This window comes from Melospiza georgiana, chromosome 8 (assembly GCF_028018845.1).
Source record: "Melospiza georgiana isolate bMelGeo1 chromosome 8, bMelGeo1.pri, whole genome shotgun sequence".
NCBI lineage: Eukaryota > Metazoa > Chordata > Aves > Passeriformes > Passerellidae > Melospiza > Melospiza georgiana.
In genome coordinates this window covers 37,181,252-37,209,021 of record NC_080437.1, presented here as the reverse complement: position 1 = coordinate 37,209,021, position 27,770 = coordinate 37,181,252, and the positions used below count along the sequence as shown (strand labels likewise).

Here is a 27,770-nt window from a genome sequence, read left to right as displayed (position 1 = left end):
CATCCCACATGGGTCACAGCCTGGCTGCACCCAATGTCCTCCCAAAAGCCCCTCTGACACACAGAGGCAAAAGGAGGAGTTTTAAGAGGTGACCTGAATGGTGGCTTCAGATCCACATGAGAAATGGAATTTCCTCCCTCAGAAAAGTTAAGACCTGTACTCTACTGCTGGAATACTTTGTTTATTCATAAAGTGAAGTACAAGTGAGGGCACTTCACTCGGTATTTTAAAAACAACTGCACAAGTGAAAATTCTCTTCCTGCCCTGTGCTGATAGCCTTCTTACATGCCCAACTGGATTTTGTTTCCCTCTTAAGTTTTCCCACAGATATTTTCCATAGTAACACAAAATTTACTCAACTGCAGTTACAGGTTAATAAAACTAACTGGAATTACTCATTAATGCACTCTTAGTTAGTATCTGATATGTACAGGCTGTCATATACCTGGTTTATGTTTCTACTCAAAACTAAAAAGGTTTGATACACTGGAATTAGCTCCATCCATCCCCGTACATTGTCCAACTTCAGAAGTTGCCAGAGTCACATCAGAACAGAAGCTTCAAACTTCCTCCCAAACTCCACACCAAAACATCAAGTTTTTCATACTTCTTTTTCTGGGGCTCAGGAGCTCAGTTTTCCACCCGAGCTGCCAGCACAGGTGTCCTCATGTGACAAGTACACTCAGTGTCAGCTCACCTGCTTTGCCACTTAGTCTATTTTGAGAACAGATAGTTCAAAGTGACAGGGCACAGCTTAATACATGCAAAATAGACCTACTTTTGCTTGCAACCGTAACTGGCCTGTCAGAGATCCTTAAAGGCACACCAAACGTCTGAACCATGTCAGAACTCTAGAATTTTCCTCCCGTTCTCCAATTTCCAGTCTTTAATTAACAAGAGGATATTAGCCACAGTGATCATTTCACAGTTCATGGAGATTAGAGTGCAAACCACAGTAAATGATGAAGCTGTGACCCCTCCTGAGGCTCTGAGGGGCTCTGGAGGCTGCAGCCTCCCTTGGCTTTGAGCTTTGCCTGAAGCTGCCGGGGCTGCTGCAGAGCCACCAGCCACAGCCCCCAGCCTGGAATTAGGGCATGTGACAAGGGACAAGGTCCTTGTGGAGCAAGGCATCTCGCCAGGGAGCAGTAACTTGGGCATTTGCAGCCTGTTCCTCACAGCAGCGTGCCAGGGCCACCCTCACCCCAGCGCAGGGCTGGCCTGGTCCGTGTGGGGAGCTGCTGTCCCCGTGCCACAGCCAGGCCCAGCCGTGGGGGCTGCAGCCAGGACAGGCCTTTGAAGGGGCCCCGTTTGCAGAGGGACAGCACAGCTCTCATCAGCATCCTTCCACACACCCTTCCTTCTGTGCAGCTTTGCAGCCAGAAAACATTCAGGATGAAAACAGCAGAGTCACAGCCAAATCCCAGCTGGGGTTCCCTGAGCATCCCTCAGACTGGGCTTCTCCCTGGCACCATCCCACACAGATGGGCTGCTAATGAAGTGACCCAGATTACACACGCTCAGCTTGGTGGAGGCTCAGCTTGGTTCTCCACGTCAGCTGTGACTTTCAAGCTGTAACTACATTTACAGCCCAATGACAGGAGTGTACATGGGCAGATTCTCAAACCCCAGACACAGCCACAGCACACCCATAACATTAACCACGAGTACTCTGCTGCAGGCTGGTAGAAATGGTGCTCAGGGCAGCCACTGGCTCTAAGCAGGCTGGATTCCAGCTACAGGCTGCAAATGCACTGACCCCAAAGCAACACTGCCTACATACACCTGTACATCTATCTCTGTCTACTAGGGGGAATTAAAATCCTTGAGGTGCAAGCTCTGGCACTGAGTGACGCTTCTTGCTATAACAGCCACGGGGCTGCTGGGAGTTAATTACACAGAGGAGAGACAGCACAACCATGCAGTGTACAGCGAACAGCAGCAGAAACAGGTGTGCACTAAAACTAGCACTGCCAATATCAAGGTGAAGATTTCACTGACTTTTAAAAGCCAAACAAGATGATAGGGTCAAAAGTTAATTAAACCCATTTTACTTCCAATTATCTGCCTTTTCAGGTTGGATTATTATACAGCTAGGCAAGAAGGGTCTAAGAGCATCATTCCATATTTACAAAAGGAAATATTTTCATTTTTTAATTACAAAACCCCCAGCTTCATTAGTATTTTTAAGGAGTTCCCTAGAAAACTCGGAAAATTTTGGATTACTTTTTTTTTTTAGTTCTTCATTTGCAGTTCCAACACAACCACAAAACTAGAGACAAAACCACTTCACTCAGTAGCCTGAAAATTCAGAGTCAAGGTTACTCAGGAAATACCTTCTAATTCCATCAGAGGTGATCCTGGAAGCAGCCCTAGGCTTCCAAAACAGAAGTGTATTGTTGAAGGCAAGTGCCTGCTATTCAGAGCTCTTCAGTGGGGCTGTTGAACACACCAACTATTAACAGAAAGGAACAGCGAGAAAGAAAGGCATCATTGTTCTCACACTGACCAAATCTTGCATCGACTGTAAATACATTAGAACACTTAGCAGGACGCCTTTGTGTCTTCTGTACCTATGCAAACATCTCATTATGGTTTTACATCCCTTTCAGAAGGCTCTCACATCCCAAAACATTCCTGCCTATCAATTTCTTGTTGACAAAACAAGAAAAAAATCGTGATTTCTTCCCCTAACTGTTGATCGGAGTGAGCCTGCTGAATCTTCTCTGAAGGAAACCACCAGGAGTGATGCACTCCAGCCTTTAAGACAGGTATTTAGCCCACAAGATCAAACTCGAGGTAGTCTGAACACTGCTGTTCAAAATGAACAGACTCTCTCCAAAACCACTGCTACCTTTATGGTATAAAAGTGCAAAGACATAGCGTTTTTAACTGAAGTGTCATATCTTGTGTCACTTAATGCATTAAACAGACATTTCCACCACAGAAAATAAATGTACCAATTAAAAGAATTTTTAAGTATCAAGAAAAATACTCAGGACTTGGTCTCCAAATCCACTTTGGAGCTTTTGAAGCATTTTAACCTGCATTCAGCCTGTATTATCTAAGATACAGTATTTCCCACAGAGACAGACCGCACTTAGCACAGACCTCAACAGTGCCCAAGGCAAAGCTCGAGCAGATGCTGAATGTCAGGCTTGCTGTTCCCAAGCCAACAGCTCTGTCAGGCTGCAGACCAGCAGCAGAGAGTGCCGTGAATTCCAGCTTGCTCCATCCAGGAAAACCGGGAAATGCAAGCCATGACACATCCCCAGATAGAGCTTCTGTTTCCCCTTAGAGAGCATTAACCCCCAAACACTTCCCCACTTACTTCATATCTCATGAAATGCTTAAATTTTCTCTAAGTCCCAAATGCCACTCTCTGTGCTAGCACCAGACAGCTCATCCCCACCTGTGCCCTGTGTGCTGTATCTAAAGGAATTCGACAGGGAAAACAGGAGAATATCTGTCTGGGCTTCCTGCTGTGAAAACACAAAACTCCTGAACAGGTTTGTCAGGTGCTCACCAGATGGCCACCTGCACACTGAGTGGAGCCACCCTGCTGTCCCTCAGGGCTGCTGCCCGGGTCCCATGAGAGCTGCCCAGGGCAGGCCTTTGAAGGGGCCCTGTTACCCTGGGACGGGCAGCCAGCCTGGCCTGGGCTCCAGGGACACAGAACTGCCCTGGGATGTGCAGCCAGCCCGGCCTGGGCTCCAGGGACACAGAACTGCCCTGGGATGGGCAGCCACATCCTGGGGGCCCACACAGCCCGGCCTGGGCTCCAGGGACACAGAGCTGCCCTGGCACTGCAGGCAGGCACTGCCCAGGCCTCACAAAGCACAGCCAAATGCCAGCTGCTGCCAGGTGAGCCCAGGCACCTCCTGGAGGAGGCCATTCCCTGCCATACCGCCCTCATCCCTGTCCCAGCCTCTGGCACTGCTGTACTCCCTAGGCAGGGATGATTTATTTGTTCCCTGGTACGTGCAGCAGCATCTCCCTCACTCATCTTTTGTACAAGAGCAAGAGGAAGACATAAATGTAACAGAAGCAGATCTGGAGTTTATCACTACATTGAGAGTCTGAGCTCAAGGTTAAAAGTCTTCTCCTCAGCCTTATTAACAGCAGAGAACCAGCCTTCCAATGTCAACATCCAGCAGGCAGCTCGTGTCCCAACAGCTTCTGATCCTGCCACACACAAACCTGAGCTCCACCACGGCCAGAGCCAGCACAGAGCTGATGTCCTGCACACCTGGCCAGAGGCAGAGCCATGGCAGTGCTGCTGGGAGCCAGCACACCCAGAGCCTGGCAAGGGATGGAAGGCACTGGCAGGGCTGGCATCCACATCCAGTGCGCTCAAATCCAGAGCAGGTAAATCCTGAAAAGATTTTGCCTATGCTGGTTTGGCCCCTCCACCTTCCCAGCGGCTGCAGCTCAGTCAGAGAAGCTAAAAATACTTTACTTTCTAAAAATCCCTTTTCCATGCGAGGCGGAGCTGTGGTTACCACAGAGATGGCACCACGCAATCCCCACAGATCACTCCACATCACCGTGGCTGCACAGAGCTCCCAGATAACCTCCCGGTGAGGATGAGATCACTGCAGCCAGGCTCACCCCACGGTCAGCACGGCTGCCAGAGCTGCCCCAAGAGGGGCTGGTGACCTCAGCCAGGACTGTCAGCCTGGCACCTGATAGCACCACCACAGGGGAGGAGACACAAACACCCACAGAAACCACTGCCTTGTATTCCACAGTATTCCATAAAGCATCACTTGAGCACCAGTTCATTCACACGTGACCTTGCTTATGTACAATTAATCCTGATGGACGGGACTACTCTTAAGAACTCATTCCATTTTCTATCTTACCATCAAACAGCAATTCTTCAAAGCCAGGAACACTGCAGGCACACAGCCTTCCTGACAATGCCAACAAATCCAACGAGCCATGGTGTTCCTCATGATGCAAAGCTGAGCCTGCTTTGAATCTTTCAGAGTCCAAGAAGAAAATGTCATTGGTATGTTTCAGAAAGATTCATCCTATTTTAGTACAAGGGATTGAAAATTACAGTTCTATTGCTCTACTGATATGTGATCAGCAGGAAAAATGCTAAGAGAAAGGATGGTACAGTGCAAAAATGAGGACATGTACGAAAGAAGATAGCTAGACAAAAAGAGGAAAAAAAATATCCCTACACAGAGAATTTAACAAAAAATCATCCCAGATTAATACATTCTCTGCACAACCTTTCAGGAAGCTTGATATTCCAACCACCAGTAAGAGATATTAAAAGACCAGGCAACAGGGTGGTTTTGAAATAAGAAACCACCAAATTTCCCAAGAACATCCTTAGCATAAAAAGCAAATGAATACGAAGTCAAACCACCCTCCTCAAACCCACAGCCCTCAGCAGCTGAGTGCTAGATATCCCAGGTCAGATCCCTCTACATGTCCTCACGCAGCTGGTGACAGACACGCTCCATCCAAGCCCTGAATTCTAGAGAAGAAAGAATATTACCTCCATTTACTGGACCTGGCTTTAATTAACTCATTGATTTCAAAAGACTCTTAATCAGTCCAGTTTTAAGGATGTACATCAGTAGCAAGAGTGGCAATAATTGCATTTAATTTCTCCAGCTTAAAAAGCTTACTGTACATTTCCTCATCCAGAGGAAAAAGGGGGAAAATATCCAATCACTCAATCAATCACATTATGAATTTCTGAGAAGTCCAGATACATGAGATACTCCATGGACAGGAAAAAAAGCAGTTTTCCCCTTGCCTTTAGTAGGTCAGCATGGCCAAACACTGGAGCAACAGAGGAGGCTCCTGTGCTGAGCACAGGGCTGGAGCCCCTCTGCTCTGCAGCCAGACTGGGAGAGTTGGGGCTCAGAGGGGCTCCCAGAGAGCTGGAGAGGGACAGGCCCTGGAACGTCAGGACGGTGGGAATGGCTCCCCGCTGCCAGAGGGTAGATTTAGGTTGGGTATTTAGGAGACATCCTTCCCTGGCAGGGTGGGCAGCCCTGGCACAGGTGCCCAGAGCAGCTGTGGCTGCCCCTGCATCCCTGGCAGTGCCCAGGGCCAGGCTGGACACTGGGGCTGGAGCACCTGGGACAGTGGGAGGTGTCCCTGCCATGGCTGGGGTAGAACCATATGAGCTTCGAGGTCACTTCCATCCCAAGCTGTCTGTGACTCTGTGACTGAAGACAAGGGTGCAAGTCAGTCTGACACAGTAAAGCAGGGTCACAGCTGCTTGCTGCTCCCCAGGATCTGTCCCCTGTGCACAGGAGGACAGGTGACACCCTCACACAGGGCACACCTGCCGGTATCGTTCCTTCCCTTGGTTTCCCAATGGTTCCCACACTGCCCACAGAACAGTGCCACCAATCCCAACAGATAGAGAGCCAAGGCTGTCATAAACTCAACAGCCAGAACCAGTCATTAAATCCATACTTAACGAACATCTTCAAATTCATCTTCAAATTAATCTCACACATGATATGAACTAACAGGAGTTTTCTGTAGATTCTAAAAATCCAGCAGCTCTGTTTCTGTGAGGTTCTCATTCTTGAATAATTTAAAACAGGCAGTCTCTCTCTCCGTGTCTCTGTCTCTCCTCCCCCCGCCCAATTTCGCATTCCTGTCAGTACATACAAACATTCTGCAATAGCTTTCAGAGTTCAAAAGGAACCACAACATCACAGCTGGCCTCTGATAAATTTCACCTACATTCCCATACACTGTCTGTAGAAGTTTTAAATTAAATATTTCTATTCTCAGCAGATTAGATTGTTGAGAGAAAGCAGATGCCAGGAGAGCTGGAAGCATCATTAACCCCAAGGGCTCCTGCAATGCCTGGGAGCTAATTAGGTGAGATAAGAATGAAGATGATGCATGAAGCAACCCACAGGCTCTGCTGCAAATCAAGGGAACACTGAAGAGCAAAGCCTGTCTGCTGGCACACCTGAAATCGAGCTTAGCCCCCAAACACATGAATAAAACATGCTGGCCAGGCATCTGAGAGACAGGCACGTCGGGAGCACTGGGAACAGCCTGTAGCACCAGTGGAATCTGCTCTTCCCTTCATCAGCACGGAGAAAGCTTCTCAGTGGGAGCTCCCCAGGGCTGTGTGCTTGAAAGAACAGCACAGTCACCTGTCCAACGCCCACAGCAGAGCCTCAGTACAAGCTCTGCTCCCATCCCCTCCCTCCCTGCCATGGAAATCTGCATCTTAAGGACGGAGCTTGGCAAGAGTTCCAGACAGCTGCATCGCTTTGCTTGTGCCACCTTGGCTGTTGTGCTTTGACCACGCGTGATGCCAGGGGAAAATAAAAGGATCCACTTGCACAGCACGGCCCTGATCTGTGCTTGCCAAGCTCCACAGAGAAGGGAGAAGCCAGAGGAAGGCTGGAAGAGGAAAAAAGCAGCCATCAGGTCGTGTCCAAATTGAGCGGATGAATGCAAGCTTTGAACGAAGGAGGCTGTCTCCTGCCCAACAAAACTCTGCTGCACAAAGCGCACCCCAAACATACACCCCTGGCCACAAAGCCTTTACCTCTGGCTCTGAATAATTTCACTGCAGAATTCACCTCTTAAGATGCAGCATGTCCCACATGCTGCTGCTGAAACCATTTTCCAAAGAAGGATTTATCAGAATTTCAGCCCTTTGGCACAAAACAACCTTTATGGAAGATGAAAAAAAACCCCAAAATGGCTGTTTTTATCCTGCTAGGTATCTCCCTGCACTGAAAACTCTTGTATTACATTACAGAAGGAAAAAAAAGCCCCACTGTAAGAGTTAGTAAACACTGCACCTGTCACTTAAACCCAGACTTCTGGTTACTCTTTCCATCTCTGTTTTACCTAAGAGGCACATATTTGTTTCTATCATTACAGCCTTAACCTGAAGATACAGTGCCCTCAGTTTATATATATCCATGCACAATACTTGATGAAGGCAAACAAAATACAATAAAAATATTGCACTGGAGTGTAAAACTTGGTTTATCAATTTTCAAAAAGTTATCCAAGGAGACGGCTCAGGAAAAAAAAATTCAAATCCAGTAACACTTTCAGGCAGCTGTTAACTGCAGTCACAGCATTCGTGCTTGAGGATCAGCTGGAAATCCATGTTATTTGCACTGTAACACAGAACATCATGAGAGAGGCTCCCAAGGAGCGTGGGAATGGAATGGCAGAGTTTGAAACACACATGGCCAGTCCTTTACAGCCAGTGACGCAGCAACATCATTTTCACACAATCACTTTTCCAGCAGTTACTACAATTTTAGAAGAAAAAGTAATTTCAGTGAGTTTCTGGAGAAAAAAAGCATATTAATCCCTAACACATAAAGGTCTCATCAAAACCTTTAAAGATTTGCTAAGCACAGTTATTAATAGTTTGCCTGTCTGCTTTGATTATATTTGACATAGTTTCCATATGGAAACTTAAATGAAATTTCATCAAGAGCTTTACTTTGTTTAAAACATCAATCCATCTAATGTAATAAATATTTGCAGATATAGGAAAACATCACTTTTTTGGGTTATCCTTATAAAGAAGAGTGAGAGAATTCACACACAGCTTCACTCCAATGCTGCCTACTTCCTTCCTGAATAATACACACCTTATCCTCCAACCCAGTCCTCAGTTGTTCCACTTTGAATACAGCTCTTTTGGCATCACTGCTTGTATTTGTGGAAAATCGTAATTGTTTTCTTTGCACCAAGAGGCTTGTGGGGTCGATGAAGTTACTTACATAGATAAACCCTATGAAATCTCCCATCAAAAACTAACAGAGCTGATAAACCAGTAAGAACAGATACTACAGATACTAGTTCCACCATTTTTCCATTCCTGTCTTCCCTTGTAGACAATTACAGTTTTTGTGGGATATTTAATGAAAACCCACTAATTTATGCAAGAAATAGAAGCAGCCATATCAAGGTCAAAACTTGGATAAAAAATTTCACATCATTTTCATTAAGACTGTCATCACAAGTTCACGTCCAGCACTCCAAGTACCAAGTTACAGTGCTCTCTGGAATCAGCCAGGTGAGCACCTGGAGCCCTGTCTGGAGACACCCTCAGGTGAGGCCAGACCCCTCAAACCCAGCCCTGGCACACAAGTGGCAGTGCCACACGAGCACTCGCAGGGCTGTGCCCAGGGGTGCAGCACACTGCTCCTTCCTTCCTTCACCCCACTGCTGGGAATGCCACCAGAAACATGGAACACCTGCATCTCCTGCCTCTGGCCAGCCTTGGCACACAGAAACATGGAACACCTGCATCTCCTGCCTCTGGCCAGCCTGGGCACACAGAAACACCAAACACCTGCATCTCCTGCCTCTGGCCAGCCTTGGCACACAGAAACATGGAACACCTGCATCTCCTGCCTCTGGCCAGCCTGGGGATACAGAAACACCAAACACCTGCATCTCCTGCCTCTGGCCAGCCCTGGCACACAGAAACACCAAACACCTGCATCTCCTGCCTCTGGCCAGCCTGGGCACACAGAAACACCAAACACCTGCATTGCCTGCCTCTGGCCAGCCTTGGCACACAGTCAGCTGCTCAGCTGGGACATTCAGCAGCGCTAAAACAATGAACACCAGGTTCAACACATGAGGAAAAGCCATGAATTGACAGGTGTACTTCAACCTTTCTGCTCACTAAATATATAAAGATGTGAAGGTTCCTCTCCCTGACAGGTAGGAAGGACTGACATCAGTACAAGAGAAACACTTTGCTGCAACATACCAACTAATAAAAATCATTCTAAAGGATGAATACAGAAATTGTGCTTGGGGCTTTTACTTTCAGCTTTTCATTAGGTTTAAAAACTAGAAAAACTAGCAGAGTACTAAACTTGGTTTATCATGAAAATAACATATTCTGTTTAACAAATTAAAAAAGGTCTATTCTAGACACGCTTGTCCTAAACATTGTTGAACTACCAAAATTCACAGTTACTTGGTAAAAATCCAGGAACTGTCATGTTTTCATTTCCCTGTTATTTGCAGTGCTCCAAAGTAGCAGCAGAGCTCTGGGCTCACAGGCACAGCCACTCACAGAGGCTGCTCTCACAAACCCAATGCTGGGAACGTCTGTGCCAAGTTTAAAAAAGAACACCAACTTGAGAAAGAAAACTAAAAGAAAATCCAGTTATGGATGGCAAGCAGACCTTCTTGTGGCTAGAGATTTCAGGGGGCCTTGGCAAGCAAGATGGCAGATATATTTCAAAAATATTCAATTAAACAAAATGAGGTACAACAGAAATTGCACATTGCCTCCTTTTTTTAAGGCCAAATCTGACGCTGCTGTGTTTGCAAAGAACACTCAAAGAAGTAAACAAGATGCAGCGATAAATTCCAGTGAAGGTCTGAAGCACTGCTCAATGAAAGCAGGCCAGTTTTGCTCCCCGCCTTGGTTTGTGCTCTGCAGCTTACCAGAGGAGCGAATGTCAGGCAGTCTGGAGAGTGGGCCCTTCAGAGAACTGTGTCCCTCAATTTTCAGCACAGCTGCTGGGCCAAGCCCCATCACAGCCATTTCCAGAGCGCCACGAGGAGCACAGGCTTTTCCAGAACGGTCCACTCGCACAGCCAACCCAGCTGTGTGCTGATCTCCTCTGCAGAGTGTGCCCAGCACCGAGCAGCCTCTCGGGTGCTGAGCTACCCAACAGCACAGGAACTAAGGGGGGAACCAATTAAACAACTAATCAATCAGTGTGCCAAACAAACAACATGTGCAGCACGGCCACTTCACCGGTGGGGCGGCATTCCCTGAAGTAATCTCACCTCTATTCCTGCTTACACGATTTAAGCAAACACAGCCCCTGATGAGAAGGAGCAGCAGAGCTGTAGGGCAGGCTGTCCAAACCCAGCCCACACTCCCAGCAACAGCTCTGCTCACACAGCAGCCCCTGCTTGTCAGGCGCCCCCGGCATTTAAATCATCTCTGTTAATGCCATCTCCTTTGGCATTTGCTTTCTGTTTTTCCACAAGGTAAGATACTTGCTATACTCCAGGTTCTGTATCAGGCACTGAATTTTAGGGAGGTTTTAAAACCAGTTTGTTTTCCCATATTGAGACCTTGTCTTCTCAGTACACACTATCATTTACAACGTGTTTATACTGCCAATTGTACTTACAGCTCTCCAGGCACCATAACATTAATTAATCATAAATACAACCTGAGCTCAGTTCACCTGTTGCTCCTGTTTGAGATCCCTAAACAGCCAATACATCTTGCTATATATGAGATTTCTGTATATACATGTCGTATTCATATTGTTGCATAATTATATTTCCTAAGTCTCATACCTTCTTGGTGGTTTTCTCATGGCAGATCTTCACAGCAGTGGTGTTGTTGCTTCTCGGTCAGGGCTCCTCTCCCAGGCTCTCCCTGACCACCCCACCCCCTTTTATCTCAGTTACCTCCATGGGCTACAGCTGCTGCCCAATCAAGGACATCACAGCTGCAGCCCATTTACAATAACTAGAATCAGGGCAGGGTCACTAATACAATACAAAGATCTTTCACTGCCATACATATATTTACAATACATAAGTTAACTCAGGCCCCTACATATACATACAGAAGTGTTTATGCAACATGGCTTTAGACACAAGAACTTCATTTTTTATCCATCTTTGAGGCACAGGTAATGATAAAAGGAGGAGAAAGGTACCAGACAGACAGAAGGGAGAACACTGCTCCAAGAAAACTCACTACCATGGAGCCTGGGTTACCCTTCCAAACCTAGCAGAGGATTAAAAGGACCAAGGAGATTTACTACCTCTCTAATAACTCATTTCAAGCACAGTTCACTGGGGCAATATTTACTGCAACCTGTTCACATCACTTTTCCTTCAAGTTCATTGTCAGAAATCAGTTCCTTTCAAAATATATTTTAAAAAAAAATCACACAACCAAAATCCCCAAACAAAACAATTAAAACACCACCACCACAAAAAAAAACAAAACAAAAAAAAAAAAAAAAAAAAAAACCAAAAAAACCCAAAACCAACAAACCAGTGAACAAACAAAGAAACAAAAAAGCCCATCACACAAGTGGCTAACTGCATTTCTAAAGCCTGGAGAGCAGTGCAGCACAGAACTGCACACACAACACTCAAACCAGCATCTGCCCTGACACACAGAGCTGCAAACACAACACTCAAACCTGCATCTGCCCTGAGACACTGAACTGAGTGCTTTGGGAAGAATGCAGCTTGTGCTCTCTCTTCTCAAAGATCTAACATCTATTTCCAAAATGCACTGAAGAATGCCACTTGAATTCATGGTTACTTGAATTATTTGGAAAAAGCACCCATTTGTGTCCCATGGCAAGTCACTGCTATTGCTTAGAGACACGCAGAAAAGTCAAATTAAGTAAATCCCCCAATTCCAGATGGGGTTTTGGCAAATCCACCTACTGTACTTTCACATTATGATTTGCTTATACTCTACAGAAGAAACACTTGCACAATTCCACATCTATTTTATAGAACATAGGATTATACTTACAGTGATGTACCTCAGGTTGGGCACACAACAGAAAGGGATACACTGCCCTGAAACATCAAGCAAACAGCCCCGGAAGGCTGTGGGCACCTTTCCTCTACAAGCACAGACACCATATACCTCCTATTCTTTACCGTAAAACACGTACTTGAAGGAAAAATACCCATTTTAAGCAAGAAAAAGCATAAAAAACGGAACAGAACACATGAAATAGTCTAATAAGCAGTCTTTGTCAATGTCACATTTCAGAAACACTGGAAATGTCTACTTTAACAAACAACTATGTAAGTTTCCCAACTTTTTTTATATGGCCATTTAATTAGAACTTCCATTTTCTTAAAGCTTTTAAGTTCATGGATTTAATTAAGAGGTTTTGGAAGAAGTGCTATGAAGTCAAAGTAAGAATTTCAGTTCCGCCAAGATCTCAGGAAAACACCTCGTATTTTTCAATTAATTAAAATACTACTGAACCTTCTGGAACCTCACTTTAGGAGGGACGTCGAGTTACTTGAGCGTGTCCAGAGGAGAGCAACGAAACTAATAAAGGGCTTGGAACACAAGCCATATGAAGAGCGACTGAGGGAGCTGGGGTTGTTCAGCCTGGAGAAAAGGAGACTAAGGGGTGACCTCATCACTCTCTACAACTTCCTGAAGGGTGGCTGTAGTGAGCTGGGGGTCGGCCTCTTTCTCCGGGCGACAACGGATAGAACAAGAGGACACAGTCTCAAGTTGCGTCAAGGTAGATGTAAGTTAGAAGTAAGAAGGAAATACTTCACAGAAAGAGTGGTCAGAAACTGGAATCATTTACCCAGTGAGGTGGTGGAGGCATCATCCCTTAAAGAATTTAAAAAAAGACTGGATGTGGCACTTGCTGCCATGATCTAGTTGAACAGTTAGAACATCGGCTGGACTAGATGATCTTATAGGTCTCTTCCAGTCTTGAAAATTCTGTGATTCTGTGATTCTGTGAAAAGCTGAGCAGCTGCAAATATGTCCCTCTAGGACAGTGTGATACACGGAGGTGACAGCATGTGCACATTTCATGCAAACAAAGTTAAAGTGCTGTCTAACATACCTTCCAATCCTCAACAAGAGCTCTGAGGAGCTCTAAGGGACACGGTACCATGACCCAAGCATTTCCAGAATCCTCAGCAAAGCCAGCTTTTCACTGAAACTGAGATTCACCATGGGCTTATTCTTGGATTTGGAACAAAAAACAGTAACAACCTTCCTGCCGAGTATGAGGCTACATAACATTCACTTTTAACTGTCTGAGGGTTTGGGAGTTTGGGGATTCGCTGGGGTTTTTTCTTGGCTGGGTTTTATTTGTTTGCCGTTTTTTAAAACAACTGTCTCTTATGCAGGATATACATTAATATTTCAGTATCTGTGTGACATCCCAGGGAGATGGCTGCGATTCTGGATAAGAGCCCTGTCCATCCTCTCCTGCTCCAGTCCTTGTTCCCGTTTCTGGATCCCGCTGCAGAGGTTAACCTAAGTCACAAACCATTCAAAACCGAGCAGCGTGTTTGTGGTGCACGGCACAGATGGGGCTCTCCACTTCCAGGACACGACCCTGCACAGGCTTTCAGGATAAACCCATGCCCACCACCTCGAGCAGCAGGTGAGACAGAGACTCCTCCAATAAAGAGCTCACACGGCTGCAAAGCTGCTTTCTGTTGGCGAGACAACCCTGCCGATAACCCATAACCACGGCCTCAAGAGCCGCCACCAGCCCCGCCTGCTCCGTGAGCCTGCCCCATCTCCGTGCGCTGTCCCTGCTCGGCCGGGACTGTCCCCGCTCGCTGCCCACCAACCACCCGCGAGCCCCGGCTGCGCCGCCCGGCGCCCAGCGGAGCGCCCCGGCCCCGGGGAGGGCCCCGCGGGGAGAGCACACCCCGGGGAGAGCCCCGAGGGGAGAGCACAGCCCCGGGGAGAGCCACCCCGGCAGGGAGAGCCCGGCCCCGGCAGGAGCGCCGAGCCAGCGGGAGGCAGTAAATACACCCGAGGGATCAGGCCTGGAGCACTGGGCTCGGGGCAGGAGGGGACAGCCAGCGGGAGGCAGTAAATACACCTGTGGGATCAGGCCTGGAGCTCCCGGCACCGGGCAGGAGGGAACAGTCCCGGCTCGGGGCAGGAGGGAACAGTCCCGGCTCGGGGCAGGAGGGGACAGCCAGCGGGAGGCAGTAAATACACCTGTGGGATCAGGCCTGGAACATTCGGCTCGGGGCAGGCTCCGGCCCTGCCCTGCGGCCGGGGAGGCGGCACTGCCCCGCAGCCGGCGGGCGAGCCCGGTCCTGCCGAGCCCCCGGGCCGCGGACAGCTTCACGGGGCTGGCAGAAGCTCGGGCTGCGCCGGGTGAGTCACTCCAAAGCAAACGGCAGGTCTCTGTGCTGAACGTGACATGGGGATTGAACAGTAACGTAAATCCAGAGGAATGCTTTCTTTTTACTTTCTGTCCTATTACGTCTTTTCCCAGCCCTCAGCACAGTTGTTTAGATCAATCATACTTCAGGTAAAAACCAGCAATGCTGCAAGCACAGGAGTAGGTAAAAAAAGAAACATACAACCAGAGCAGTTTCTCTGCTTTGGAATCACTTCCCAGCACATTCCTCTGCTGCAGCTTCATTTTGGGGTAAGTACCACATTAGCTGCCAGTAAACCCTGTGGATCCACTGCCCTTATGGTCCCAGGCACTTGGAACCTTCTTCCGGCTCTTTCCCACTTCTGAAGTAACTGGGAACAGCGTATTTATTTGCTACTGAAATGTCAACTGAAAAGCAAACAAACAAAACCCGTCAGAGCTGCAAGCCTGACTTGAAGATTCCAGTTCCCACACAACAAGAGAGCCTGAGGAAGCTTTCCCAATATTTAGAGGCTCTATAAGCTGACAGACATGCATGGTTTTTTTTAGGAAAGCATGCACACGTTCCAGTTCCTGGACCAGTCACTCCGCAAAGCATCTGGAAATGGTCTACATCCATAACAGGAATGCAGATAAAAAGGGAATGAGGATTTGCCACAAGATGTTGGACAAAGAAGTATGCCGTCATCCCTAGCAAGTGCTGGAAGGCAATGGGCAAAGGCATCAGCAACAAAGATTAAACCAAGGAAAAAATGTAAAATGTCTGGCAACAGAGTCATAGACTGTGCTGGAGTTTTGGAGGCCCACTCCCTGCTCCAGCAGCGTCCCAAGAGCCAGGGCTCAGGGCCCTGTCCAGATGGCTCCCAAGTACCTCCAGCGACGGAGGTGCCACAGCTCTCTGCCATTTCCCTATGGACCTTTCCTGCACTGTTCTGAATGCAGCAGTTTCTACCCTTATCTGTTTAATGTGCGCTTTCATTATACAACACTGAATGTTCACACAAGTTCATCACTTTTAAGAGCCACAAGCAAGTCTTGCACTGAAATTCACCTACTTATCAAGGATGTTTCCCTTCACCTGGCTGATACAGTTGTGTCTTCCTCCATCCCGGGAGACAACTTTCTGTTCACATACCTCAGTGACACTGCAATGATACTAACAGCCTACAAGGACAAGCAGATACACACAACATTCATGTAATTTACAAAAAAGTGGGAAAGGAACTACAGATCTTTTTTTCTGAGATAAGTAAAAGGTGCACAATGGTCAAAAAGAAATATTTTAATATTTAGTAAGGACAGCTGAAAAGGGTTTTTTTCCTTTTTGCTAAAAGGCTGTCCACAAGACAAATGAGAACCGGCCTCAGAGTCTGGTGAGCAGTGGAGCCAGGATCAAGCCTGTCCTCCCAGCCCAGAAAAACAACATTGCCAGTTCATGAAAATAAACTTGTTTCAGCAGAAGACTTTTGGGTCACATCCAGTTCTCTGAAGTGCGTGGGTTGGTCCTATCATACAGTCCCACCCAGTTCTTGACTTCTTCATGTGCCTGGCAGCATTTGAAGTTAAAAATAAATATAATAAATACCCAAACAGTTTTTCAATTTCTTCCTCCAATAAAAAGCACAATAGGAATTGTAGATCAAAACTTTCACTTTGAACAGACGGTTTTTAAAAACATTTTGAATGGTCAGGTCAGGCACACAAAGAGCCAACGCTTTTGTCAAAGGGAACTTTCTGTGTGCAAATCTGCTGCAGTGCTAGACCCAATGACAGCTGTCAGCCCAAGCGTGCACAGAAAGGTCTTCTCTGCCCAGAGAGTCTGAGAAAAGCACAAATTCTGTCCTTAAATAAAAATTCTGAAGTAATTAAAACAGAGCCAATGCTTGCTGATGGTACTTGATGAGTACAGATTTTCAAGTGATTTTTGTACCCTTTCATACTCACTTGACACACAGAGTTCAGCACACAGTTTTGAGCTGTTCCTACAGGAAAACTAGTTTTGCTTTTCCAAAAGGATTAGTAAAGCCTCTAAATTTAGAGTTTGCCACACCAGGAAAACAAAAAGCTTCAAAACAAGCTCCCAGCACATCACTTTAAAAGCTTCAATGAAAGAATTCAGAATTAGGTCATGCTCCCAATGCCTGTGTGGCTCCACTGTTCACCCACTGCAGTGCCCACAGTGCCACCAGCCCCGCGCAGGGGTGCTCCAAAGAGCCCAGCCATTAACATGCAGAGCCTTGCCAACACACTCAAGCATTCCAAGACAACTGAAAAAAAATGTCTTTTCAAGAATGCAGTGGGAAATGGGAAGTGAGGAGCGAACATGTAGAGGCAGCTCCACCTCAGGCGAAGTGCAACAAGCAGGTTTGGCTCCCGCGTGTTCCCATGGCACCCAGAGCCCGTGATCGGCCGCTCCCGCGCCGCAGCGAGGCCTCGCACCGAGGGGGAACCTTCTAGAGAAGGTGACGCGCTCCACATCCTGTAAACAGCGTCTGCCAGCCTCACCGGAGCAGCTCTCCCTGCTTCTACTCGCTCCCGTAACCAGAGAGCTGGTTTTGCTCTGAGCGTGGGCAAGCCAAAGAAGGCTCACACAGCTCAGATTAGCTGCGCCTTTGTTTGGCCAGGAGCTTCTCCAGCAACCCAGGGTGGTGCATGCCCACACAGGCTGCGCTGCAGTCCACAAGAGGTGTTCCTCTGCCTTTCCTGAGCTAAAGCTGAAGGAACAAGCCATTGCTGTGGCTCTCTTCCATGGCCCACACACTCCAGCTGCCCTGACAGCCCTCCGTTTGCACACCTGCTCCAGCTGCAGAGCCATGCTCACTGCCATCACAGCCCTCCACTGCTCTAGCTCAACATCAGAACCTCCCGAGCATCCTTCCAAAATGCTCCCCTCCTGGGCAGGGGAGCCAAGACACCGTGTCTGCAGCCTGCCCCAGGCATGGGGACCTGCTGCCACCTGCTCTGGGTCACACAGGATGCTCGTGCCTGAATGCAAACTGAGCCCAGACTTCCAGAGCCTAGCCCAGCATTCCCACCACTAACCACACTCCTCCTGGAACACCCCTTTGGCCCTGAAGGCAGCTATTTCTTTCTCCGGGCTGTTTTGAGGGTTGGAGAGTCCAGGGCAGTTGCTGCACAACAAAGGCACCGTCCCTGTCTGAACTGTGGTGGCTGCTGGTCTCCCATGCTGTGATCTGCAGCCTTGGCTGCTGCAGTCCAACACCATGGGTTCCAAATTTCAGCCTGATTTAAGGAGACATTTTGTGTTGCAAGGGAAAACCTCCAAACCACCTCATTCCAGCACCATTCCAGACTGTCCCTGGGCATGTCTAAGAGATGCAAATCAGCCCAAATGAACACATTTTCCTTCTGGCTTTCAAAGACTGAGCACTAGCAGGATATGAGCCAATGCCTCATGCTCAGTGGTTCTGGAGCTGTCAGTGACCTGCAAGGAGCAGGCAAGCCCAGGGCACACATGGCCCAGAGCTGGCCAGCTGACTGCAGCCTCCAGCATGGATGCAGGAAGCAGGCAGAGGCAAAAGCACGTGTTTGTCTCAGGAAAAAGCTTGTGTGTGAGAGATCCGCATTTCTGCTCCTTTAGCCACACGTTATTATCCAAAAGCTCTGGCTGAGCAGAGCCCCTGGCCGGCCTCTGCCCAGGGCAGGAACCCCAAATCACCCATTGCCTTCTTGCTGGCTCTGCTGCAATTCCGTGTGACATTAAAGCCTCTCCCGACTACAGCTTCTGGATGTGAACTGCATTAGAAAGGAAACCAAGGTGAAACCAGGGAAAAGAAGAAGAGACAAAAGAGGCAGGGACAGCAAGCAAGGAATATAGGCAGGAGAGCTTTTCACCAGCTTGGGAAACAGCACAAGAAAAGATCAGAAGCTGTTTTAGTGCAGACAAACCAAAACCTGAAGGGAAAATCCTTGCAGTGACAAGCACAAACGAAAGGAAAGCTCTCCATGGCGCACCCTGGCACCTGCAACCACACCCTGAGCCACGGCCGTGAAGCACAGCCCAGAGGGCTCGGCTGCTGCAGGTAATGAACACCCAGGTGTCAGGGACACTCACACCCAAGAGCTGCTGCAGCACACCCTCAGCTGCCACCAGGGAACAAAACCTGGGACAACACCACAGGGCAACTGCTCTCCTTAGCTTGAATGTTCTGCTTTCAAGGACATCGTCTGTTACAGCTGACTGACTCATGAAGATGAGTGCTTAACAACTTGAAGACATTAATGAAAGCCATCAATTATATCTGACTTCAAATATCATATAAGAACAATGAACACTTTTGTTTGCTTCAAAATGTGCTTTAACTTCAAGTTTTGCCAATAACAGGAAAAGCGCTAGAAATTAAAGTGATTAAATAAAATATTTACATTTTAAAATTATGTACTAATACTGATAGTGGTGCTAAGAGTGTTGAGTAGCTATTACATGCCATTGGAAGAAAAGAAGCCAAAGTAACATCTTACTTTTAACACTCACTCTTCCCCAGATGATTATTGTGCTTAATGCGACCTACTCCACATTAGGAAAAATAACATTTTTACATGGAAATTTCAGCAAGGGCAGATGCCACTTCAGTAATAAAGATGCTGAAAGGATGCTAAAGGTCTCTGACAGGCCATTCAAGCAGCCACTGAAGTCACAAGGTCCTGTTTTCCCATGACCACCTCCTGTTCACCATAAAGAAAGTGAAAGATGGTTAGAGAATATGAAATAAAGTATTAACCTGCACTAACACAGATGTATTTGGGGAGCTTCCACATACTAAAAGCACACAACTGCCTTGCAGTGACACCCGGCTGCCTTTCTCCTTTTTTTTCCCCATTTTAAGGTAAGAGTTTAGGAGCAGAGGACAAGGCGAAGCGGCAGCAGAGTGGCTGATCTTCTGCAGGGTGGTGGGAGCGACACCTTCCAGAGCCACACCTAAACCCAGTTTGCCTTCCAAGGCAGGGCAGTCACTGCATTTCCTCTTCCCACTGGGATGCCTGGGCACGGCATGCCCACAGTGGAGAGCAAACTGGGTTTAACCTGGGTTTAAACAGGATTCAACCTGGAGAAAAGAGGAGAGTGTGCTCGGGGCAGCCACGCTCACCTTCCCACAAAAATACAGATCAAACACACTCCTCCTTCAAGTGACTCACTTCAAATCATACACCAGGAGTAAGGGAAGAGCTTTCCGAAGGAGGTGAGTACACACGGTACCAGAAAGGGACAGAAAGCATCTGAGGTAAAAAGAGGAAACACATTCATGGGGGTAGAATATATAAACAGTATGACTAAACAAGTAATAGAAAAGGGGAAAGAGAGAAATAGTAAGTAAAAACCAGATCAGCTTTTTATGTAAATCAGAAAATCTGAGGGCTTGACTCATATTCTGTGTCTTTGAAGTCAAATTTTGTGGTAGAAAAATTGATGATGAGAACTTTGAAACAGGAACAAAACCCTTAAAATATGCCCTAGTGCTTGTCCAAGCTAAAAAACAGAGACCTCTGTGTAAAGCTTTCTTCCTATGGTATCCTACCCACATTGCATAATTTCATTTTCAAATATGAAATAAAATAGGAACTAAGTCCTTTTAGAACCTCACATTGATACACTGATGATTTGTGGAAGCCTGACAAGCTGCAAAACGCCAACTCTACTGCTATAAAACTACATTGAAAGAAAGGTGTAATTATAATGTGCTTTGCCACTATTACCTCCTGGTGTTCCATGTGCCCGTGTTGTCAGGCATAACACTTAATCAAAAGGGGAAAAAAAAGATAGTCTAGAAGATAAACCTCTGAGCATCTTTCTTAAGGAAGGTTAGACACTGTACCAGCTCTTAATGGAAACGCTCTTGCTCAGAAAATTGTAAAACTATCTGCTAAAAAGAAAAAAGTGCTGGATTTTCCAACCAAAATCCCTCCCACAGCATCCAAAGGCACCCAAAGGCAGGGCTGTACCTCAAAGTTCCACCTCCTGCACAGGGAGTTTCGAAGAGAGTGAAACAAGATAACCTCCTGAAATACAACATAAACATGAGTATGGCAGAAACTGAAAGAAAAACACTTGAGAGGCTGCCACAGAAAACCAAACAAACAGAAGGAGCAACAACTTTTAAGAAATTAACAAGGCCACTCCCACAACAAAAAAAAACCCAGAAAGCAGACATCAAAACAATCAGAAACTAGAAAGCAGAGTGTAGAGACAGAGAAAGGGAAGCTGGAGATTACTTATTTCTACAGTTCCCATCATAGAGAACACTGAAAAATACTTTCTGTTGGCCTTCTTTGTTATTGCTCAAAAAGTACATGGCCCTCAAATGCAAGTCTGAGCTGTGAGCACCCACACACACCCTCACATCACCCTCACCTGGGGCACCCCACAGAAACATCACCCTCACCTGGGGCATCCCACAGAAACATCGCCCTCACCTGGGGCACCCCACAGAAACATCGCCCTCACCTGCTGGGCCAGTCTCCTCTTCCACTCCAGCTAGCACCAACCTGCCCGACCCTAAGGGGTCAACACTGGAATAACAAGTTTCTTCTAAAAAATCACAATGAATCAAACTCCACCTTTCACTCAACCTCACAGCTGTGGTTTGAAGAGAGGGCGCCTTGAATTGCAACATGCTGCTCTTAATGCTTATTTAGAAATCAAAACCAAACAAATACATTTCCCATCCTGAAACATTTGAAACGTTCCACAAAATTCAAATAATTATTCATTGGGGAAAGAAATCTAAAAAAAACTAAAAAGAAAGCCAAAAAACCTTTTATAGTTATCAGCAGCTAAATACACAGATGTCCAATACCAAAACAAACCTACACCCACTGCTTCAGAATCAGAAAATTAGGATCAGACATGATAAAGAGAGACTACACTGTGATCACCACCCATCACAAGGCCAGGCTGCTTTAAAAAATTATTATGGGAACTATTTCTATTTCAAATTCAATTGATAGACTTCAGCTTCTAACAGAAGTAAAGAATACTTCAAGTTCATACTCCGAATTAAAGACTAAGTTTATTTATAATAATACTACAAACAGGCTTGAAGCAGGAAGTTCCATCCCTGCCCTCTTTGTGTACTTTAATAAAGAGGGACACATTCACCCAATGTGGAGAGGTGAAGGCCACCTTGGCATGTCAGAGCTCACTGCCCTACCATGGCACTGTCACATGAAGGCCAGTGTTGTACAGAGACAAAGGGAACAGGGGCTCAGGTAGGGCAGTGATGCTGTCAGTCATTCAGAGTTCTGGGTATCAGCACCATTCAGCAATTCCCTGGCACGCTTCTTCCCTCCTTCTCTTTTAAGCTAATAAAATAACATGTTCTGGTTAATTTTTACCTACCTTGTCATCATTGCACATCTATTCTGACTAAACCTGTCCTGAGAATTTAAGGATTACATACATCCAGTGCATGAAGATGGAAGGGTTTGGCAAGCTCTGACCTGATTTAGGCTCATACACTGCAATTCCAAAGACAACTGGAACAAATGAACTATCTTCCAACCTGGGGAGAAATGTCAGAACCTGTACAGCTAAGTCTGCTGGGCATCTTGGAAATCCTTTCCCTGAAGGCCTGCATGGAGAGACTTAATGTCTGTTTAACTGTGTGGAGACAGTTTGTGATGGAAACCAACGCAGATGGTCAAAGTCCCCTGAGACTGACCCGGAGCAAGAGATGATCTCAGGTGTGAGCACCAGGGTGGTTTTGCAGCGTTTGTGCCGGCACCAGGCAAACACAGCACACACAAACTGCTGGGGCAGCCGCAGCCCCACTGCAGAGGGCCAGCCACAGCCCCTGGGCTGAGGGCAGCTCTGCCCACAGCCCCGTGCAGGGTCTGCCGCAGCAAAGGCAGCGCCGAGCTGTGTGGGAGCCCCTGAACAGAGGGAAGGGGATGCACCAGATGGAAAACACCACAGGGCACAAATTAAACCCCTGTACAGCAAAAGCAGGGCCAGGCAAACGGATTCTGTGCCCACCACAGCACTCAGCTCACTGCAAGGTACATGTGAAATTTTGTCAGTGCAGACAGAGGAAGCAAAGGAAGCAAGGAATCAGGGAGAGAGAGGATGGGATCGCAGGTTTGGGTAGGGAGGGACTTTTAAAGATCACCTAATTGCATCCCCTGCCATGGGCAGGGGCATCTGAGGAGGGGGAAAAGAGAAAGAGTGACTCACAGGTAGTGTGAACTCCATCTTTTGTTACTGGGTATACTGTGATAAAGCCAGGAAATTATTCTACAGCAAGAAAAGCATTAAATGCTTAACTAAACACAAAGGTACCAAAAATCATACACATTCATATTCATGAAATGCACACGTTCATGTAACTTGGAAGAATATTTGAAAACCTAATATTCCATTAATATTTTCAATGAAGCAGCAAAACTGCTAGAGGAATGAAATTAACCCAGCTCAGTCCCTCTTCACTTTGCCATGTTTATTCATGAGCTCCCAGGTCACCACTGTAACAGGTAATTAGTGGATGGGGATGGCTGGCAGGAGCAAACTCATATGTTATCCTGACCTGCTTCTGGCAGCCAGAGAGCAAAAAAAGCAATTCTCCCCTCTTTGCAAAAGTACAGGCAGGTCAGCTTTTCCTGATCTAGGAAAAACTGTCCCACCCAGGCCAACCTGCCTACCAAAGGTATTTTGAGCTATGAAATGCTGATCTCAAGAGCATTTGCACACACAAGCAAACAGTGCTCACACAAAACACACCTGAAGTGCAAACCACAGGGAGACAGGGCAGCCCTGTCAGAGCCATCTGGGTTTGCTGGGTGGGAGGGAGCAGGAGACCCCCCAGCACCAGAGCCCCCTGCCCAGACCCAGCCAGCCCCAGCAGCCTCGCACATGCACGGGCACCTGCCCTGGAGCTCCACGGGAATAACGCTCCCCAGAGGGAATAACGCCTCCCCAGAGGGAATAACGCCTCCCCAGAGGGGAGCCCAGCACAGGGCCACAGGAGTGGGTGACTGCAGGGTGCCCGGCCTGGCCACCCCATCTCCAGCACCCCTGCACTGCCCTGTGACAGCACACGCTGTCACCCAGCCTGGAGCTCAGGCTACATCTCACTAAGAGTGCAGCGTTAAATTAAAATACATTTCACCCACTGAAATCAGAAATAGAAAACATGAGTTAAAGGAATGGGAAGTGGTTTTCCAGCCCAGCTCTGGCACAGTCCATCAAAGCAAGTCCTTGTTCAGGACTGAAACCATTCCAGGTCACAGCAGAGGAACATATTCCTCGACTGCACGGGAAGGGCCCAGCAAGCAGGAGCAGCCGCTGACAGCTCGCACACACAACTCGAGAGCCAAGCCCCCAAACCCAGCTCATGTCACCTTTCCTGCACCCAAACTGCACCAATGTAACTCCAGAAGCCCGGCAGGCAGCCAGCAGTCCCAACCCCAACAGCCACACACCAGGACCACAACCACAGGCGTTCAGAGCAGTCTCTGCATGTCCCACCCTGCAGTGGAACCGATCCAAACAAGGCTGGTTTCGCTGCTGCAGAAAGCTCAGTTGCTGACGGCAAGGCAGCAGCTGGCTAGAGCTGGAGCGTGTTCCCCCGGTACAGCGAACATCGCCCGGTGAGCGCGCCCGGAGCCCCAGCACCCGCCGGGAACGGGCAGCAAAGGGCTGGGTCTGACAGCCGGGGAGCCTGCGGGGACACGGCCCCGAGCGTGGGACACGGCCCCGGAGCACGGCGAGTGACAGCGCTCATGGACAGGGCACAGAGGTGTCACCCTCGGCTCCAGCCACGGGGGAGGAAAAAGGCAGGAACCACCTGCTGAACACACCAGCATCACTCACACACAGAGGCTGCGTATGCCCAAGGCCACAGCCACGGCAATCACTATGAAATGAACATTTCACAACGTTATTTTAATACCAAGCGGCACGCCTAAGTGTAAAATTAACTGTGGTGATAACAGTAAAAGTCCATTTAAATTGAAGAAAAGGTGAACTGCATCCTTTGACTACAGCAGTTACAATCAAAGTCTGAACGCCAGAAAAGCCTTTAAAGTGACGAAAAAGCTAAGTGGACTTTGAAGACCAGACAAAAAAAACTCCCTGGGTTAGGGCACCTCGGGGCTCTGTGCATCAGGCTTAGAGCAAAGCCCCTCCTAACACACGGCAAGAACAACACACAGGGCGAGCCTGGACCCAATTCTCTGCCAGGGTGTATTACTTCATAACGAGCAAAGCTCCGGCAGTGCTCCCCTCGCTCTGTGGGACGTGTCCGCACTGCTCGGGCACAGACGGGCTTTGCTACCGGCTCCAGCGGCTCTCAGCAGCGCCCGGGGTGCGGGAGCCCAGCGATGGTCATCAGCATCTGCCTTCACTCACGCCCCGAACCGAGCGGAACCGAGCGTTCCTCGCCCTGCTCGCCCGTGCCAGCTGCGGCTCTCGCCTTATCGGCAGGGATGAGAAGCGTTCCGGAGCTCTGCCCTGTCACCACGCCGAGCAGAAATTACGCTGCATTTTGGTGCCCCACTGTGCCCGGTGGCCGGGGAAGGGCGCCCGGAGGCGGGCAAGGCGCTTCGGGGTCTCTGCCGCGCCCCGGAGGGCCCCGGGCGCTGCGGGCGGTGCCACACGGGACCACCCCGGGCACGGGGCCGCGGCAGCGGCGCCCCCTTCCCCCGGCGCTCCGCGGCCGCGCCGCCGCCCCGCGCTCCGGCAGAGCCGTCCCAGCCCGGGAGGCGCCGGGGCTCGGCCGGACGGGCCCCCAGCGCCGCCGGCACCCGCGCTCGGGGCGGCAGCGGCAGCGCGGGGGGCGGGCGGCGCAGCGACCGGCGGCCCGCGAACCCCCGCTCGCCCCGGTGCCCGCGGTACTTACGTCGTCGAAGAGGGACCCGACGTTGGCGGTGACCAGGAGCACCCCGGCGCCGGCCGCGGCCGCCTTCCCCGCCATGGCGCGGGCGGAAGCGCGGCCGGGAGCGGCGGCGCTGCGGGGAGCCCGGGGGCGGGCGCGGGGCGCTGCGGCGAGCGGGGCGCCGGGCCCGCCCCGTCAGCGCAGCGAGAGCTCCCGGCGCGGGCAGCCCGCGAACATCCGCGCCCTGCGGGGCCGCGGCTCAGCGCTCGCCCGCCGCCGCGCTGCTGCTGCTGCTGCTGCTGCCGGGACGGCTCCCGCCGGCGGAGGCTGGCGCCGGGCCGCGGCGCATGGCAGGGCGGCGGTGCCGGCGGGGCTGTGCTGTGCGGCGCGGTGCGGCGCGGTGCGGCGCGGGCCGTGCGGGGCTCGGCGGGGCCGGTGCCGGTGGCCGGGGCGGGTCCGGGCGCTCCGCGGTGCCGCCGCCGCTCCCGGCTGTGCGGGCGGGCGGGCGCGCCGGGCTAGCGCTCTGCGCGCGCGACGTCACCGCCGCCTCGCGCCGCTCTTAAAAGGGCAACGCCACCCGCGGCGGGCGCGCGCACGCCCGGCGGCGCCGTCCCTCGGCCCGGCGGGGCCCGCGGCGGAGAGCGCGGCCCGGGGGACGCGGCGGGGGCGGCTCCCCGGGGGCCGGGCGGGGCCGGTGCCGGGGCCGCCCCACCTGCGCGCAGCGGGGCCGCCCGCCCGGAACCGGGGCTCGGAGCGCGGCGGGGCGGGCGCTGCCTCCCGTGGGGAGCGGCTCCCCCGGCCCGGCGGCCCCTTCGGCAACCGGGGTCTGTCCCCGGGGACGGGATGAGATGAGCCGTTGTTGGCCCCGGCGGTGGCGCCGCCCGAGCGCGGCTCGCGGGATGCGGTACCGGTCCCGGAGGGGCCCGGCGCGTGTCGCGATAGGCTGTGTCGCGAGGGGCCGGCGAGCCGGTGGGTGATGCTGGAGGAGCATCCCGCCGAGGGCTGCGGGCCATGCGGAGCCCGCGGGTGCCCCAGAGCCCTCCGCAGCTCACGGCAGCCCCCGCGGCGGAGCAAACCTGCCCGGTAACTTTGCCGAAGGAACCCGAGAAGCGACAGATCAGTCACGGCCGCTGTGCGTGACACATCCCCGGCGCGGCCGTGTCTCGCTGCTCGGGGACAGGGACAGCGCGGAGCCCGGCGCCCGAGCTGGGCAGCCTGGGCAGGGCGCGGGTGACGCCGGGCTGAGGGGACAATCCTCTCCAGGCTCCTCTGTGGCAAACTGTCGGGCCGGGATGCGGCTGGAATGGCAAACGCCCTGCCAGATCCGGAGCGCCGGCCTTACTTGCCAGAAGGTGCAAATTAAGTATACAGTTAAATGGAAAGGATATTGAAATTCTGGAATTCTGCTTCATCCATGGGATACTTGCTGACCTTTAGTGACCTGTGGCACACAGATAGATGCCATGCAGAAACAGAGAACAGTGCTGGACTTCTCTGGAAAGTCTGCTGCAGGGTTTTGGGCAGCTCCTGAGACAACTGCATTAAGTTGAACTGTAGATACAGTGATCTTACATGGATGCAGCTATCAGAGCTGTCGAAAGTGAGCTGATCCAATACACCACCCTGGTGTACCGTGATATATCCACAGACAGGGGAAAATAAAATAAATCGGGGAAGGAACTTTTGCTGCTGTTGTGTTTTTGGCGCAGTCTTACAGCGTTCGGCCGGCAGCGATTACATCAAAGGCAGGGTGTGCTGGAGGGAGCCGTGTCAGGTTACACCAGCTGGAGAGGGATCCCGGCCCTGTGGCATCCAGGTGAAAAGTTTGGAGCACAGGAAAGTAGGATGAGAATAACGCAGCGAGCAATCGCCGCTGCCATGTGCAGGGACTCTGCCAAGTGGCGGGGGCAGCTGTGCAGAGTGAGAGCACCGCAGCTGCACACGAGCAGAGCGGTGTCCCACCAGCCCGGGCTGGGGGCTGTGAGCCCCTCACCTTCTGCGCAGAGAGGAGAGGGTAAGAGCTTAGGAACAGGAGCATGAAGAATCACAGCACCCA

General features: G+C 49.9%; 1 protein-coding gene across 2 annotated transcripts in view; it reads right to left on the bottom strand.

Annotated features, from left to right (window-relative positions):
- The window catches only part of INPP5A (inositol polyphosphate-5-phosphatase A), a 181,251-nt gene extending 155,428 nt beyond the window's left edge, over window positions 1-25,823 (bottom strand). For both annotated transcript variants that reach the window (XM_058029581.1, XM_058029580.1), the window contains exon 1: window positions 25,739-25,823. In XM_058029581.1, the coding sequence (XP_057885564.1) occupies window positions 25,739-25,813 (75 nt within the window). In that variant the 5' untranslated portion in view covers window positions 25,814-25,823. The remainder of the gene's footprint in view (window positions 1-25,738) is intronic.
- Window positions 25,824-27,770: the final 1,947 nt, after the last annotated feature.